The sequence below is a fragment of the Rhea americana genome, unplaced genomic scaffold, assembly GCF_003343005.1.
Source record: "Rhea americana isolate MKP2758 unplaced genomic scaffold, rheAme1 scaffold_281, whole genome shotgun sequence".
Taxonomy (NCBI): Eukaryota; Metazoa; Chordata; class Aves; order Rheiformes; family Rheidae; genus Rhea; species Rhea americana.
In genome coordinates, this window is record NW_028186403.1 from 904,444 (window position 1) to 922,883 (window position 18,440).

At 38.5% G+C, this 18,440-nt stretch overlaps 1 protein-coding gene across 1 annotated transcript in view; it reads left to right on the forward strand.

Annotated features, from left to right (window-relative positions):
• IFT56 (intraflagellar transport 56) overlaps positions 1-18,440 on the forward strand; it is a 61,477-nt gene that overhangs the window by 23,337 nt on the left and 19,700 nt on the right. The window contains exons 6-12 of the mRNA XM_085308797.1: positions 912-1,057; positions 2,517-2,688; positions 3,120-3,194; positions 9,331-9,433; positions 11,065-11,120; positions 12,899-12,952; positions 13,410-13,473. Coding sequence (XP_085164923.1) covers positions 912-1,057; positions 2,517-2,688; positions 3,120-3,194; positions 9,331-9,433; positions 11,065-11,120; positions 12,899-12,952; positions 13,410-13,473 — 670 coding nt within the window. The remainder of the gene's footprint in view (positions 1-911; positions 1,058-2,516; positions 2,689-3,119; positions 3,195-9,330; positions 9,434-11,064; positions 11,121-12,898; positions 12,953-13,409; positions 13,474-18,440) is intronic.

The window sequence follows — 18,440 nt, forward strand, 5'->3', positions numbered from 1 at the left end:
AAACCCGAATGTTCGCTTTGATGGCATTTTCTGTTTACTTAAATGACTGTAAGCTTAAGAGAACACTGTTAGAATGTTTTTGTAGTGGCATTGTCACTTAGAGATTTATGATATAGAGAAGTTGAATGGTCCCTAGTTCATGTAACTGGTCTTTGGAAATAAAAGACTTTATGAAAATACGAAGAAGCTCCTTGCATTGAGCTCTGTTTTGTGCGACTAGCTCAAAGAGGGAGGAACAGGACTTGAATAAAAATTTTGGATGTAGATATTTTAGATAAAGAACAAACGTGTAAGAGAGAATTTGTATGTGAGAGATTCATAATTACTGTTGCTCACGTCAGTAGAAACAGCAAAGAGAAGCACAGGAATAAATGATTTGAGTAAACTGATTAGGTGAATAGCCTCAACTTTACTATTGTAATACAAATGTAAAATTATTGTTCCACTCTGTTCCCTGCTTTTGTCCTTGTTTGTTATGCACAATGCTATGCTTTTAAAAATAAACCTTGTAATTAAAGAAACTGGAATTTTAAAGGGCTGATGAAAAAGCATTTGTTGATGCTCTGGAAGAAATTTGGTGAGAATGTTTGTTGTCTTGGCAAGACTTGAATTTTTCTGCTATCCCTGAGAAATAAGATTTCAGTCTACAAATAGCAAAATTTCTGTTGGCTCAAATAACATTCAAGTCTTGTCTCACRAAATTCTGTATGGATTTCTCCAGTTTCAGCTGGTCTGCCTCTTTTATGCTTGGTTTTCTCCATTRGTCAAATTAACTTTAAAGTAACAGAATTTTTCCAGATGTTCAGTGTCACCTGCTGCTTGCCGGCAAGGACAAAACTAACCCAGCTAATTAACTTAAAATGTTTTTCTCACTGAACTCTCCTGAGAATGTGTCACCCTTTCTTTTTCAGTTCAGTGATGAGAAGAAACTGATGAGCTTTCACCAGAATCTGCAAGACATTACAGAAGATCAGCTTAGCTTGGCATCTATCCACTATATGCGGTCTCACTACCAAGAAGCTATCGACATCTATAAACGCATTCTTCTTGATAACCGGTGGGCATCTTCACTCTAAATCTTACTGCAATGTCTCTGATATTGCTGGTATTTCGATTCCATTTAGTTGTTTTTTTCTCTGGGGGGAGGTGGGGGAGGAGAGAGGGAAGGAATACAGCTCATCTTTTTTTCCATTTACTGTGTCCCTTTCCCACCACGAACTATGGACAAGTCGTATCTCCTCAATTTTGTTTATTACAAATCATTATTAAAAGTACATATTAAAAAGGTCTCTATTCATTGCTTTCTTTTAGTGACTTTTTTTGTAATCCATTCTGAGATCCTTTTTTCTTTGTTACGTACTCCTGAAATGATACACAATTGTGTATCTGTTTTGTCCTTTTTTCCTCTTCTAGTTGCCAGCCCAGAGAGCCTTGCTTGCGATTATAGGCACTTCACTTGTTAGCCTTCTAAGAAGAGTTCAGTTTTAGTTTTTATGTAGAGTTGTATGTGTTCCTTTAAGTCTGAGATTCTTTCCATTTCTATTTATTTTGATGCAACAGTTCCTGAGATTTTCTTTTTTTATCATATCCTGCAACTTTTTAGTTTGGAATTTAACAAGGAAGAAAACTAACTTGTAAGTGGCTGGAAATATTCATTATAAGCAATAAAAGATGTCATGGTGTCCATTTCATCCCCTCTCCTTCCACTTCTACATCCTTGTACGATTTTACTTTTTAGTGTAATGCTTCTAGCTCCTTATTGGCCTGTGATGAGGAGTCAAAGAATACTTTGGCAAAATAGAAACTGCCACTCTAATACCAAGTTGTATTTTGACAGTTTCTCCCCCTGAATGCTTCAGAAAAAGCTGAAACTCCCTCGTAATACATTTAGTAYGTTGTTTAATGCTCAGGGAAGAGATTTCAAACTCCAAATCCTGTAGAGGCAATCACTCAATGCTAAGTTACTAACCTTCATAATAATTATCCTTCTATTTACTACTGTTACCATAAATGTCTGCCTTATTTCTCTGTGTAGTTCTTCTGGCTTCATAACTTGTAATGGCAATTTTTCTGAAGTAATTATACTTGATATAAGAGTTAATAATGGCCACTAGAAATATTTGTGAAATTTTATGTGCATGTTAAATGTAGTTTTGCACACACTGCATAGAAAATCCTATTCTGTAAGGCAGAAGTTCATCTTCTGTATATTTCTATAGTGTGAAGAAATTCCCAGATTTGCAGACCCACAGTTCTGTAGACAGTTCTTTAAAATTGCAGTAGCTGCTGTTGACAAATGCTTATGCACATCTGTAACTGATTCTGTGCAATTTATCTAACAGAAACTAGAGCTATAGTTACAGAGGAAGCATTTCTTAGAACTCCTAATTTTGTACTTGTGCTTGTAAAAGATGCGTAGGCATGTGAGGGTTTTGTTACTGATTGTAAAGTTTTGTGGTATAATTATCTGGTGGGATTTAAATGCTACCTTTAACTCTCTTTCCTCTGTCTTGCAGGGAATACCTGGCCCTGAATGTGTATGTGGCGCTATGCTATTACAAGCTGGATTACTATGATGTATCACAGGAAGTGCTTGCTGTTTACCTTCAGCAAGTTCCTGACAGCACCATTGCTCTTAACCTTAAGGCTTGTAACCATTTCCGACTTTACAATGGGAAGGCTGCTGAGGTATGTATCAGAAAGCACTTTAGTTCTGCTTTATTTTAGTTCACAATTCCATACAAGTTTCTTTTCCTTGTTACCTGTTTTAATCTCTGATGCTGATAATGGACTTTTATCATGTAATTGTGTCCTTTTAGGAATGTTACTTATTTCATAGTCTCCCTAGTATTAAGAACTGAGGTGTATATGTGTCCCTGTCCATCCATCCATGTGCACATTGATCTTATTGTTTTCTTGGTGTGCTTTTGACCTTGTTTCATATATATTATCCAACTCCAAAAAATCATATTAAAGTGAAAAAGCACAGTTCTTCCTGTGACCCAGCCTATCACTGTTGAAGATGTCTTTCTGTCAGTTTGGGGAATAATATGAACCTGCACTTATCTTGTATGCTTTTCTGGTTTTTTGTTAAGCTTTTTGAATGTATATAATTCCAGGCAGAGCTCAAGAGCTTGACAGATAGTGCCTCATCTTCTTTTGAGTTTGCCAAGGAGCTCATTAAGCACAATCTGGTGAGTAATACATTTTTCAAATTTAATATAGACAGCACTCATTTATAGAGAATTGGAGACCTCTGAATCTCTGCTGCCACGTGAGACCCATTCCAGAAATCCAGTGTTGCTATCAAGTATATCTTTCTTTCCTCCCTGGCATTTTTTCCTGTCAGTTTGAGACTTATGAAAACGATAATGTTGGGTTTAGCCTCAAGGGCATATGATTTTAATGTCCTGTGACAACACCCTCGCAAGATACTTTGCACAGCCCAGTCCATACAAAGACTGTAGAGCAAGTCAGAATGCATGACCATGAACTGTGTTTTTTAATAAGACTAAGACATCAGTGGAATTGTTACCAAAACTGGAAATAAAACTCCTTAACACCAATGTAGCATTAAGAAGCAGGCATTCCTTTAATAGGTGCCAGGGACACAGGGGATCCTTTTACCTAATATGCCCCCCTTCCCCGAGACTCTAAGTCGTTAAGCTTGTATCTAATGTTCCTCATACATGTTCATTACAATTCTTGGAATTAATTTGGGTATTTATTGCTTTTCCGGGAACTTGCTTATATATTTACATATCATTACATGTGCAAAGTAAGTCCACAGGGGGCTGTCTTTTAGGGTTGCAAGGGTCTCTAGCAGTGGGTAGGTGTCGTACTAGGGTGAACTTCAGCTGAATTCTTGCAGGTTCTTCCAAATAAGGTCTCAACTTGCTTAATGGAAACTTCTTGTTATTTTAATGGTTACATCCTGGATGAGAAACTTCAAGGCCTGGTTATCTATAACAATTGCCCCCTTTTGAGACTTATGAACTTACGTTCAGGAGTCTCATCTAATAGGATAGGTATTGGATAATTGTTCTGGTTATTATTTTGCAGGTATCTACTTCTTCCTCTTATATGTACAATAAGAGATTAGCAAGAGCATTGTACCATTACACAAGAAATTATAATTACCAGAATTATCAGAATTGCAGTTTGTACCAGTGAGGCCAGCCATCCAGATAAAGAAAACCCTCTGACACTTTTTCGAAGATCCTAGGCTTGTTGTACTATTTGCCTAATTTGCTTAATCTGTTTATTAAGACTTTCTGTCACATTGGGAATATGGATGCAGCAGTGATCTGAATCTAGTTTTAAATATTCACATACTCCATGTTCCTTTGCTAGGATTAGATCAAGAGCTAAACAGTTTTGTAACATCATCTTGGTATTAGCCTGCACCTGTTGATTGACTTGTATAAATCCCTTTGCTGTCACTTTGGCCAATTGTTCTACTTGCCAAGTAAGGCTTTCTAATAATTCTCCATTTTCTAGGGCCATTAATCCAGGTGAAGATAAGACTTTGGATTCTTCTCATCCCATTTGTACTGCAGCGCTAGGCCCTTTCCATATGTCTTCAGTAGTTTCCCTTTTAACTTTCCTCCAATATTGAGCTTTAATACGACTCCTCTTCCAGGTTGGGAACAGGGTCAGTAATCCCAGTGTTACCAACACCCTAGGCTGGGCAGGATTATAGGACAGTGAGGTTGTCCGGCTTCCGTCGCTGAGCACCCAAACCCTGTATCCTGGGGCCCGAGGCTGCACCACCYGAGCATGCCCCAAAACGCTCTCAATTCTCATACTGTTTTTGGTTCCAGCATTTGGCAGATTGCCTCTTTCCAATCAGTGCCCAACCTTCATTGTCCTTATGAAATTTCAAACCCTAAGTAGATCACAACCCTTCTTCCTATCTGGGCCTTGTTCTTCAACATCCAGTATCCGCCTTGTCCTAGGAACAAGTCCTACTTACAGTCATCTGTATACACTTCCCTTGGGTTTTGGCAGCCAACAGGATATCATCCACATATTGTAATATTGTCCCATCAGAGTTGTTTTTCTTCCACGTCTCCAACTCCTTGGCCAACTGGTTGTCAAATATTGTTGGACTATCCTTAAACCCTTGGGGCAATRCTGAATCTCTGCTGCCACGTGAGACCCATTCCAGACTTTCATTCCCAACTTACCTGGGTAAGTTCCATTTTACGTCCAGTGGTGGACCTTTCCCACTCAAAGGCAAATATTGCCTGCCTGTTCTTACCTAGAAGTATGCAGAAAAAGGCATCCATGAGATCAAGTACCGTAAACCATTTATGCTCTTCCTTCAAAGAGGTCAGCAGGGTATACAGGTTGGTTACTACTGGGTGGATGTCTTGGACAATCTGATTTACGGCTCTCAGATCCTGTACTAGCCTATATTCCTTGCCATTCTGTTTTTTTACTGGTAATATCAGGGTATTATATTCTGATTCACGTTCTACAGACCACCCATATTTCAAGAATTTCATTATCAATTCTTCAAGCCCTTTCCTAGCCTCCCACTTAATAGGATATTGCTTCTGTCTTACCGTTGACTCCAGGTTTTAGAATAACCAGGTTTTAGAATAATTTCACCGGTTCTGCTGTTTTGGATTGGCGTGGGGTTTCGCTGAGGCATTACCACGTCCTCTGCCTCCTCAGGAACCTCCTTCTCCAGCTTCTGTATGTTCTGTAACATAAAAATTCTCGCCTCTATGGCTTTCAATTCTGGTATTAATAGTTGTATTTCTCCATTTTTCAAAGTAATTCGCACATCCAGTTTGCTCAATAGGTCCCTTCCCATTAGGGGCATTGGACATTCAGGCATGCAGAGAAATTGGTGAGTTATCCACTGCTTACCGAGTGGCTGCAAAAAGGGCCTATTTTCTCATTCCCCTGTGGCACCAACAACATTTACAACCTTAGAGCCAAAACTTCCTTTACAGGTGTTAGGAACCAAATAAGTAGCTCCCATGTCAACAAGAAATTCTACTCCTTCATTCCCCAGCCTTAACGTAACCAGGGGCTCAGCTGGGGATGACTCCTCTGGTCCCCTTCGGAATTCATTATCCAATGTCATCAGCTTGATAGCTTGCAGGGGTGGGTCCAAGGTCCCAGTCTGGGGCATTCCCTTTCCAGTGCCCCCTTTCTTTGCAGATTGTGCATTGGTCTTCTGTGAGGCGAGGCTGCATAAAGAGGGGGCCCTGCCCACTCCCCTTTCCATTCTCCCCTGTGATTCCTTCCTGATCTTCCTCTTCCTCTCTGCATTCCTCCAGTCAGAGCCACAATTAACCTCCTAACCCTCACATTTTCTCTTCTAGCCTGCCACATCTCCTTCTCTTTTTCTCTATTAGTAAAAACTGTCCATGCGATCTCCAACATCTTTCCCCAATCCCTTGAATCTGCTCCTTCTAATTTCTGAAGTTCCTACCTTATATCTGGAGTCGATTGCTTCATAAAGATAGAGGCCAGTTGGGTAGCCTTTTCTGGTTGCTCAGGATCCAAATCAGTATATTTCCTGGCATAACTTTTAACCACTCCATGAAAGCAGATSGGGATTCATTCGGTTCTTGTTTGACTTCATATAATTTGGACCAGTTAATTGCCCTTGGCATAGCATGTCTGATATCAAACAGTATCCACCTTTGATATCTGGTTAGAAGTCCTTGGGGTCCCAACAAATTGGGATCCCATCCTGGATCAGCAGCAGGGAAGTTTTGATCCACTGTTCCCTGCAAGTCCCCATTTGCATGTACTCCCTCCACCTGTTTTCAGGTCGCATTTAACACCATTTTCTTTTCATTACTATCTAGTAGAGTATCTAACACTACCTGCAGATCATTACAGTCAGGGTCCTGAGTCCTAATTATTGTTTCAAACACCTTAGCAACCTTTTCCTGTAAATTCCTGCCATCTCCTTCCAGGATCACAGATCCGTGATTGAAAAGGGCACCTTGACCATTACCAGTACATTATTTCCCAMCCCCTGTCAAAGAGGTGCCTGTAAGGCTTATTTCTCTTCTCCCTGTTGTCTTCTTGTCCTTCCTGCAATCGGACTAAGCCCTTCTGCCTCACTAGATTGGCCTGCACCCTCCATACCATCTGCCTCGTCCCTTCGCCTATGCATATTGGCGCCTTCATCATCAAAATTCCTCCCCACAGACCACTAGGGCTGTGTCCTCCCTCCTCCTCCTTTTCGCACTTCAAACATCTTTTCCCTGTGCTGCAAGCCAAACACCACCTTTTCAGTCTTCGTCCTCCCCTGTCCTTTTCCAGTGCTAGAATCGCGGGCTCCTGTGCAGTAATCCCACATTCTCTCTGCCATTCCGGGTGATTCCGCGAGGTAAGGAATAGATCTACATTCAGCACTTCATCCCACTTCGCCTCCCTGCAGCAAAATAACTTAAGTTGCCAAATGGTATTATATCGCAACGTCCCATTCTTTGGCCACTTTTCCTGGTCTTCCAGAGTATACAGTGGTCACCAGTGGTTAAAATATTCCACAAGCTGTTTCTCGGCTAGGGGGTCGCCTCCCATTTGTTGCCAATGCCTTATAGTGCATCCTAAGGGRGGAAGCCCTTAAAATTCCCCCTTCAGGCGATGTAAGGTTGCCCATCATGCAACAACGCATGGTGAAACAGGGGAAAGGAGAGAAAAGCTGAAGACAGCGCGGCTGCACAGTGATACCCCAATACCTTTAAATTGATCTGCAGGCTTTTCAGAACGACCTTCCCTTCCCTTCCTTTATGTACCGCTATAGCCCGATCCTGCGAGGCTTTCRCTGCGTCTTATGGACAGGCACCAGGCAATGACCTGGATCCTTAGGATCCTTTTTTTATTTGTATTTTTTTAAATAAATAAATAAATAAGGAATGCGTTTACCTTTCAGCAGGGACCTTGTTCGTAGCTCTCGGGTCCGGGGATCAGTGGTTCTCCCCTAGAATTGCCCGGGGCCGGCTGGAGGTGCTGCGATCCCGCGGATCCGTTGAGACTCAGAAACCCACTAGTGTCCCATCTGGGTCGCCAGAAAACTGTTMCCGAAACCGGCTATAAAACTCCTTAACGCCAATATAGCATTAAGAAGCAGGCATTCCTTTAATAGGCGCCAGGGACGCAGGGGATCCTTCCACCTAACGCGCCCCCCCTCCCCGAGGCTACAAGTCGTTAAGCTGATGTTCCTCATACATATTCATTACGATTCTCGGAGTAAATTTGGGTATTCATTGCTTCTCCGGGAACTCGCTTATATATTTACACATCATTACGCTTGCGCAGCGAGTCCACAGGGGGCTGGCTTTTGGGGTCGCGGGGGTCTCTAGCGGCGGGTAGGTGTTGTACCAGGGTGAAGTTCAGCTGAATACTCGCAGGTTCTTCCTACAAGATTCGGCTCTTCCTCTTGTTTGGCACGCTTCTCGGTTTTACAATTCGGGTCAAACCAGTCTGTTCTGTTCTGATAGTGGAAACCTGGGTGAGAAACTTCAAGGCCTAGTTATCTACAGCAGAATTAAGATAAATTAGAATAGTTTCTATCCAAATGTACTTGGCAAGGAGTTTSTAGGGAAAAGATAGGCATGCAGGTCAAAACATTTGTGTTTTTAAGTAAAAGACTCGCTGATGAACTGCTAATGCTCCCTGCAATAGTATTACTATTACTTTGCTGAATGGTTGATAATAGTAGACTGTTATTTAATGATGGGCAGTTGCTTGCTTTGTCATTATTCAGGAATGGTCACAACAAGTTAGCACATTTTTTCCAGGAGTTAAAACTGATTTCAGAGTGGACTTKCCTAAGTTAACATTCTTTGTTTTGATTGTTGGCCTTTTGGCTAACTCAGTGGTTAAATCAGTATGTTGGATGTTGTTAGGGGAACTGTCTTGTGAACCGAATTGTAAAGTAATTGATTACTCCTGATCATTTTAGGATTATAAACAAACCCAGAATCTTTAGGCTAAATTTTCACATAAATACATCAGAAGTAAATTGTATTTTTCATCTGTGTTCCCAGTGTTCCAGTTTTGTTTCATGTCATATTTTTCTTAAACTTACTTGATATATAATGTGTTATTGGTTTGAGCTACTAAAAGCTGAGATTCCTTAACCTTTTCCCAGTGGATTAAATGTTTGATGTACTTCAGGCTAAAGATTGTCGTGTGCTGCAATTTTATATTAAAGCAGAAATGACACTAGTGTCAATTCCATTGACCTTATCTTGCCATTAGTATAGGAATTTAAGGACAAAACTCCTTGAGTTAAGAGGTCATAGACAAAATTTTGACGTGAAGTTATCAATAACCTGCTTTTCTCTGCAGGTGGTGTTCCGAGGAGGAGAAGGGGCATTGCAGGTCCTGCCTCCTCTGGTTGATGTTATTCCTGAGGCTAGACTAAATCTTGTGATTTACTATCTCCGGCAAGGTAAATACATCTTCCTCTGGATCTTTCATAACTTCAAGGATAATATCTATTCATCTGATCCCAGCTGGTCACTCTGATTTTTTTTTTCTTTGTAGTAATCTGTAGTTTATTTAATTTCCAGTTCTGTAGAAAACAGTGGTGTATGGGTTCCCAAGGCTTGCAGAGAAGGCCTTTAATTGTATGCAGTTGAATAAATTACTTCAGCAGACAACTAGAGGTTCTTCGGTTGGGAGGAGAGGGTTTTTTGTAGTGATAGTACCTCTCCTCTGCTTGAATCTGTGAGAATGATAGGTATGTGTACTACCAAGGCAATGACAACTATTTCATATTCAAACAGAATATGAGCCAAAGTGACTAGGAAAAAGTAACATTTTGGGAACAAGACATGTCATTCCAAATCCATTTTACAGGTCTTAAAAAAAAAAAAAAGTAGGTGGCCAGAATCAGTAGAAAAGCCTTGTCTTTATTTTCTACTTGTTTCTACTCGTTTCTCTTTTTAATTTTCAAGCTCCTTTGAATTTTATTTGAATTTAGTTTCAGAGGTGTTCCTCTTCTTCCATTGTGTTCTTGTATTCAACAGCGAATTGATTGGTTGAGTGATGAATAGGTGTTAAGTGCAGTCATCTAGTATAAAGTGATGTGATGATAGCTTTTCCATCCACTACTTTCTTATAACCTTGTATTTTGTCGCCATTAGATCAACAGAGCACCTGAAAGCAAGTAAATGTCTTTTCTTACCTCTTGAATAAGGAAAATCCGTGCTCATGTTTTTTTTCCACAAATCTGAAAAATTACCAGAGAAAGAGATTTATTTTAAAAGCAACCATGCTGTGCCAACTTTATATACTATGCCATGCATCCCAATAAGTTTGTCAGAGAATCTGGATATGAATTAACATAGTAGAGCTCTCTCTCTTAAGTGTTGTACTAGCAAAGAAGAAAAAAGGGGGGCTTTGTTTGATGTGGTTTATTCCTATAGAGACCTGTCATAGTACTGTATTAACAAAATTTTCCCAGTCCAAAGGCATCTGCACTAGGTTGCTTTGCTAATCAGACCATACTGACAGATCTTTTTGAATTAGGTAATGTTTAAGATCTTTTCAGTTACTTCTTTTTTAGGTGAAGGAAATTGTGTATTAAATTCAGCCTTAAACTAGCTCTTGTACTCCTAGTGCTTTTGCTTGATAGAATTAGGATAAGAGCTGCTGGACAGATGTTGAAATATTGATAAAAGAAACAATTAAGTCTCCCTTCAGAATCATCTTCCCTTTTCCACCTTGAGGGGTAAATAAATGTGAGAAGAAAAAAGAGAGGAAGATGAAGATTTTATTATCTTGACCTTGTACTGCTGAGAAGGCAGCCACTGGATTATGAACAAGGGGCCAAGTCATCACTACAAGAAAATTGTAGTAATAAAGAAGCTATTATTCATTCCATGTTTGTTATCTGCGTTCTAGAAAACCATCACCATTGTGATATAAATTCACAGTGATTTATAGTTCTCTTTTTTCCTGCTGTCTGAATGCTTTATTTCTTGTCTGTGACTATCAAGGAATATCGTAGAGGATGAGTGATTTGTTCTAATACAATGTGCTGTGGTTTGTAGTGCATTCTAACGTCTGGTATTTCAGATGATGTACAGGAGGCTTATAACCTGATTAAGGACCTGGAACCTACAACTCCACAGGTAATTGGAAACTTATGCCATAGTACATAAAGAAAGAGGTTATAAACTGGTTTGAAATCTGCCACACGCAAAACTAGGTTTCTGAGGACTGCTTGCCGCATTCCCACCTTTAAACCTCTGGTGTTTTTCCATCTTTTTTTCAATGAGACTTAATGTGCTTGCATAAAATATTATATATGTGCTTATATAAATACTTAGTAAGTTTATTGATGTACCACGTGGGATCAACTAATAGTACAGCTCTGTTGTGTGCAGATTTGATTCTGAGGAGCTGACCATTAGTGCAGAGATACAAGCCCTCTTCCAGCTACAGCTACTTCTCACCTTTGCCTTGGTTGCAGTTACCAGTCCTCAGGTCAGCTAGCACAGATGCTCACATGGTTTCTCCTGAAGCCATTTCAATAAAAATGAGTTAGGATAGATTTAATAGTTTCAATAATAGCTATTCGCTAACTCTGTCTCACTTTGGCTAAAATGAGTGAAAACTAGTGTCCTTGACTCCTATTGTAGTTTTCTTTTGTGACTGTTCTGACAGGATTTGTTTCTCTTTGCAGTTTATTTTCCAAAGGTCACTCAGCTGGGCATGAAAGGGACCTTTTATGAGTCTATGTGAGGATTAGATGGAGGGAAGGGAAAGAAAAATCTCAAGAACACAGATCTGGTGATTCTGTGCTGAGGAGTGTCATCTGCTGCTTTGCCTTTTACTTCTCCTTGCACTTTTCAATGCAGCAATACTTATTTGAACAGTTTTATGCAGTTACTGCTCCCTTAGCCTCTAATTCTTTTTCCCCAGCATTTTCTTTCCTAAATCCCTCATCTATGTATATTGTATAAATACCATCATGATATCATTCATCATCACCCACTTGATAAAATTTGCAATGGGAATCTTTGTGCTTTTTTTTAATGTCTTCTACTTCACACGAAGGAACTCCCCATTAAGACTTGCAAAACTACTTGTGTGTCTTGCTTGAGTTATTCTCAAATTTATTCTTTGTCATGATGTCTATAAAATTTAATTTGGCATTGGTAAGAGAGTTGATGTTCTAAGATGATTACTTGGCATGCTGGCTAATTTTGTCAGATTGTTTCCTTACAGTCTTTTTCATTCTTTTTTTTTTTTTTTTTTTGTTTACATCTGTAACAGGGCAATTCTGGTTTATCAGGAGTACCTAGTGTAACAGATTTATAGCTAGAACTCTGAGTTATAATATTTGAACAAGACAAATGCCTGACAGATCTTGCTCAGAGAAGAGTTAAACGGTATTTGTAATTCATAGGAGTAGAGTAGCCTCCTAATTAGAGTAGAATAACATGAGCACAGACCTCCTGATATTTTGGCCCCAATAAGAAACATTGTGCATTTTGGAGCAAGGGTGGTAGTAGTTAACCAGTGTTCATACCTGAGGTGGGATCTGTGCATCTATGTAGCAGGATTCCACTTGATGATTGGTCACATCCCATGATGGGGAAGATGGCATGGTGATATGTTGTGGTGTTCTTACTGGTGCATCATCTTTGAGCAAAAGATCTTATCAGAAAACTCACTACCTCTTTGCAGACCAAACATTTTACAGAAGTGAATAGCTAACATGTAGAATGCATTTTTGAGTGTCATTTTGTACTATGCACAATGCTATCATAGTAATAAGCTATTTTGTAACCAGCTAAATTGAATTGGGGTAGAGTTGGCATTAGGAAGAAAATAATGTGCATGCTCTCTTTTCTCCCCTGAAATTATCACCTTCTCTTCTCTGATCTCGTTTATTTTTCTTTAGGAGTACATCCTCAAGGGAGTGGTAAATGCAGCACTTGGACAAGAAATAGGCTCGGTAAGTGAGGCCCATGAGGTTCTCCAGTTTCCAACAGTAGGACGTAAGTGGATCTGCAGGGACTGGAACAGAGCTGATGGTGAAAGAAGCAGTCATTTCACATTTAGATTGCAGGATCTCTGAGCCTCCTCTCTTCCTCCCTGTAGTACTCAGTCCAGAATGACTAAATTGCAAATCTCTGTTACTAATCCGGAGAATTAACCTGATTTCGGTTTCTCCATCCAGTTTAAAAAAAAAAAAAAAAAAGAGTTTGCCTTTTACAGTGTAACTGTGTATTTAGGGGCATACAGTGGCATATTTACCTTTTTTTGTTTTTTCTTCATCCTCAGTTTGCATGTTATGCTCTGCTTCTCCCATCTGTTTCCCACAGCATATTTTCGCTGTGTACTGTAGAATCAACTCTGGAACTCATGTCATCATCTTTTTTCTTTCTTTCTTTCTTTTTTTTTCCTTCTAGAGAGATCATCTGAAAATTGCTCAGCAGTTCTTCCAGTTGGTAGGTGGATCAGCCAGTGAATGTGGTATGTTTGAAATACTCTTCCTCTGTATGTAATCCCTCTTACGATATTCAAATGTATAACATTGTGTCTTTACAGAATTGCTAATTCGTAGTATTGCTAATGCTAGGCATTTTGTTGCTATAGTACAAATAACAGAAGTTATTCATACTAGAATTTATAGTCTGAAATAAATTCACAGGTTTAAAATAGAAAATTCAAATGATTCCAAGCCTTACTATAAGAATTTGGCCTAAAGAGAGGCTGTGCTGCAAACTGCTAGTCTTCAGTGATAGCAGCTTGTCCTTGAATAATCATACCCATTGTAGAGCCAGAAAAGAACAGCCTGATTAGTTGACAGGTGTGGCTGAAACCTACTTACAGGTACCAATCTGGGACTGCAAATGAAAGCCTATTGAATATGTAGAGTCCTAGCATGAAGTGTGTACCCTAAACCTGAGGATAACAAAGAGGAATTTGACTAGGGAGAGAGAAGGAGGCTTCTGAACTAATTCCTTGGCTGAATCCTAAAAACATCAGAAAACTCAATAGTAAATCAAAAGATTAAAAACAGTAAGCAACCTAGTAGACCAAAACAAGACTTTGTCTTCCCTCACCAAAATAAAACCAAAAATATCAAATAATAAAAAAAGCTCAATACAGAAGTTCAGCAGAAGTGGGACTCCCTAGTTCCCTGTATGGGCATTGTCAGTAGGTTTATTTCTGTAGTTCATACACGCATATGCTACAGATAGTTCATGGTCCTCAGAGAYAGAATGCTGTCTCCTGTGTCCAGGGAGACAAAGTGAAGAGAAAGAGTTCAAGAGACAGAGGCAGCACTGATGAAACTTCCAGAAATACGTTAAAGCCATTTAGTTCCCTGGCTGCAGCCCCTGTATTGCTGAGGTGGTAGAACAGAGAGCATCTCATGCGAAAGCTGAAAGTGATTCAATTGATGAGCTTTCCCTACCATGTTCTTTTTGCAATGAGGATATCCCTTTGGAGCTGGGATCCCTCCTGGGAGAAAGCAGCAAGGTGAACTGTAGTGCTGGAGGACTAAGTTAGTGGGCGTATACCTAGCTGGGTTTGTGATACCAGTAAAGTCAAAGGGTGACCGATGTAGTGATGATAGACCTCTTGAAGCTCATAAGCAATCTTAYAGGTGTGATATGTGATCATAGCACACATAGATAACAATAATACAGAGGTAGAAGACATATCCTGARAAGATGTACAGAAAAGAGATATCTGGAAAACAAAATTTAAATTGTTAGGAAACTAAAAACCTTACTTTTACTCTGAAACACTTAAAAGGCATATGTAGAACAAGACAGAGRGACTGAGGCTTGAGAAATTGTTGAGAAAACAAATAAACAGAAATTTAGTCTTGTTGGAAAGGTTTGGGGGTTTGTTTGTTTGGTTGTTCTTTTAACATTTGAGCCTATGGGAATGATTGGTTGCCTCTAAACCTAAATGAAAACATTAGTACTGGAAACATTTTACACTTTTGGTACTTCAGTGCTCCCCTGTCATCTTTTTAAAGACATGCAGAGGAAAGCTGACAGGTACAGAAGAGAACACAGTTCAAGGTAACTGCTCTCTAAAGCTGAAATTGTTTATTTTTTGTATCCTCAAACGAAAGACAGGTTGAAGTCAACAAACTTTAGATAAGAAATAGAAAAGAGAGTTCCAGTTAGGTAGGACATGCAACAAAAAGTAAACACATGAAGACCAAATGTATAAATGCTCCTATATACATATAGTAGATGTTTTATGAGGAGATGAATAAATGGAACACCTGATTTTAGAGGAGGCTGTAAGTGTAAAGTCATTTAAAACATAATAGAAGGAAGACAGCATACAGGATATTTTTTCCAWTTAATTTGCAACTGGGCATTACTGAGTAGATGATGATGGTACAGAAATGGTTCTAAGAATTATGGAAACCTTAGCTCAAAGTAAATATGTTTTCATTATCAGTGAGTAACACAGAATTGTTTAAAATTACATGCTCAAATAGGAGACATACAGTAGTAAAGCTAAATTGTTCACCAGCCATCTTGAACGGTAACGGTGACTGGCATATTAAAGAGTTAAGAGGCTCTACGGAGATAAAAAATAAGATAATAGTCAGAGCCCATATTGACTGGGTAAATGCAATGACATGGCATGATTCAGAGAATGAATTCCTAAATACTATTTTTTGTCTGTCTTAGCAAGACTGGAAAGAAAACACAAAAGTGAACAGATGATTTATGACCAATACAGATGTTACATAGAAACTGCCTTGAAATATTATGAAAAAAAGCAATTCTGTTACAGTGAGCCAAGTATAGTCAAATTCAAAATTATGTGTGAGTTAAAAACTTCAAAAAAATTCTACAATACTTAATTTCAGAAAAGGGAGYTACGTAACAACCTTTCTCACTTATAAAAGAAAATTAAAAGGGAAATAGCAGTGAATAGGATAAAATATTTGCACTTGGTTTGAAAAACTTGAAAGACTTCTGTTTCTGTAAGGAAGGCCTTATATTCATAAATAATGAGATATATGAAACAAATAGTGACATGACTAAGTTTGCAGTGGTGCAAAATTACTCATAGTAGTAAAARTGAAAGCTCCTACAACTAGGAAATCTGTGGAAGAATATAAGAGGTTGAAGTCAAAAGATGCTAATTAAATTTATTTTTGATAGATGTAAAATAGTACAGATGGAAAAAAAACTTGGAAAAAAACACCTGAACTGTAGTTATAAAATTATGAGAAGCAGTAGAAAAGTTGAATAGAATCTTAGGAATTATGAAGAAAGAGACAAAGAACAAAAGAGAAATAATCACTGTACCAGTGTATACAGCTGTGATTCTCCTTTTTCTCGGATACTGTTTGCAGTTCTGGTTCTTACATTTCAAATGAATATGGTAGAATAAGACAGGGTACAAAAAGAACAGCAAAGATGATCAGAGGAAAGGGATGCCTTCTTGAACAAAGAAAGATTGAATAAAATAGGCTACGTGTCCAGGAAGGGTGGTGACTGTTTTTGGTTATGGTAGTGATACAGAACATGGTAAATGACATGGAGAAGACAAATAGTCACGGTAAGATACAAGAACTAAGGAGCATCGAAACAGAATGTCAAGSAAGATGCTTAAAACAAACAGCAGAAAGTACTTTTTCACATATCAGACAACTTTTTTGATATAGGAAGTTGCAGAAATCAAAAGATGTAAAGAAGTTCCCAGGAGAAAAAATGAATACGCAATTTTCAGTGCTGGTTAGGAAGTCTCTCAATGCAGATTGCTAGAAGCAGTGAGGAGCTTCAAAGGAACAGYATTATATATCATATTATGTATTCTCATGTGTGAAATCAAAATAGACTCCTTTTCAGCCATATATTCTTATTAAACAGGCTTCTGAACCAGATAGACTTTGAGGCCAATCCAATCCAGCTATTTTTATGTTCTTGTGTATCTTAACGTATTAACCATTATGTCAAATAGTTGTGGTCATTTTTGATCTGCTACCTTTTATTTGCTGGATTTAGAATGGAGAACCGAATTCTCACTATTTGTGTGCTTAGGCTTTTGCTAAGTAGCCATCCATACTCTTGARGCATGGAAGTTGTACTTCAGCATTTGCTGAAGTTCTTGCAAGGACCTAGCACCATTAGGTTGTGTGTTCAAGGGCTTTTGTCAAGTTAGCTAGCTGCTTCACAGATGTGTAATGGAAAAAGAGATTGTGTTCGTTAAAGTGAAGAATTCCTATGCTGTTTCTTATCTGGCAATTGGGCCCACAAACCTCCTGATCTTAATGTAGATTATCAAAAGTGAATAGATTAAAATGAAAGTGTGAAAGATTTTTTTCAGACCTATTTCCTATCTTTCTGACTTTCCTTTGCTATCAGTAGAAATCCCGTGACTAGATTAAGAGAAGAGCAGCAAGAACATTTAGTTTATGAAGAAAACTGTCTTGTATTTGATAAGGTCATTTGGGGTCATCAATTAAATCTTGGCTATTTTTAATTAGATCTCTCACTGAGACAATCAAGGAACATAGAGTGAACAGAGTTTACGTGAAAGTACTTCCCAATGTAAGTTGAAATGCTTAGATGTTTTGGAAGTGATTATGCAGTTTAAGAGGGGAGAAAAATCCCAAAACACACAMAAAAAAGAAGTACTTACAGTGTAGCAGTCACTGCTCACCCTCTAGCAGCAATAAATACCACCCAGAACAACAGCTCTGTATTAGTGGGGTTTTTTTTAAGCTTCGTGAGAATTCTCACTCCTAAATAACTCATGAAATGATATTACAAAGGAGGCTATAACTAAATTTTTACAGTTAATTCTTATGTTGTAAGTGATCTTTTCCAGTGTCTCAACTTAGTGGAAAATGAAACAGAGATCAGATATCTGAAATAAGTAAAGGAGGAAATGGGACAAAAGAAACATTAGTGAAAATAAATTAGCATTAACATTTCTGTGAAATGCAGTGTTTCTGATGCTGAGCAGAAGTCTTAAAAATTACCCTCTTCACTGCCAATATAATGGAGAACAGCACCCCTCTCTTTTTCAGTAGTCCTCTTTTTAAGACTAGTAAGGCATGTCTAGTGTTGTGAGGAGGAATGACACATTTCCTCTGCACTTTGCACAGTCTTCTCTTAAAGGTATTTTTAGGTTACCCAAAGTATTTTTWAAAAGGAGAACTTTTTCATCTTCCTACATGAGTCACATGGGATGAATTAGAACTATAGGTTTCCTGTCATTAGCATTATTAGTGGCTGAGTTGTATGAGATTTACAGATGTAATTTGTTTGKTTTTTTTTAATGAAATCTTTCATTAAAAGTACATGGAGGATGAAATACTGGACTAACACAATTTCCTGCCAAAATGTGGATGAAACAGTAGATACTGAAACTTGGAAATTCTTCAATCACTTATGGGAAGAGAGATTTCTAATATTTTATTATTGTGATTTATTTCTAGTGAAAATTTA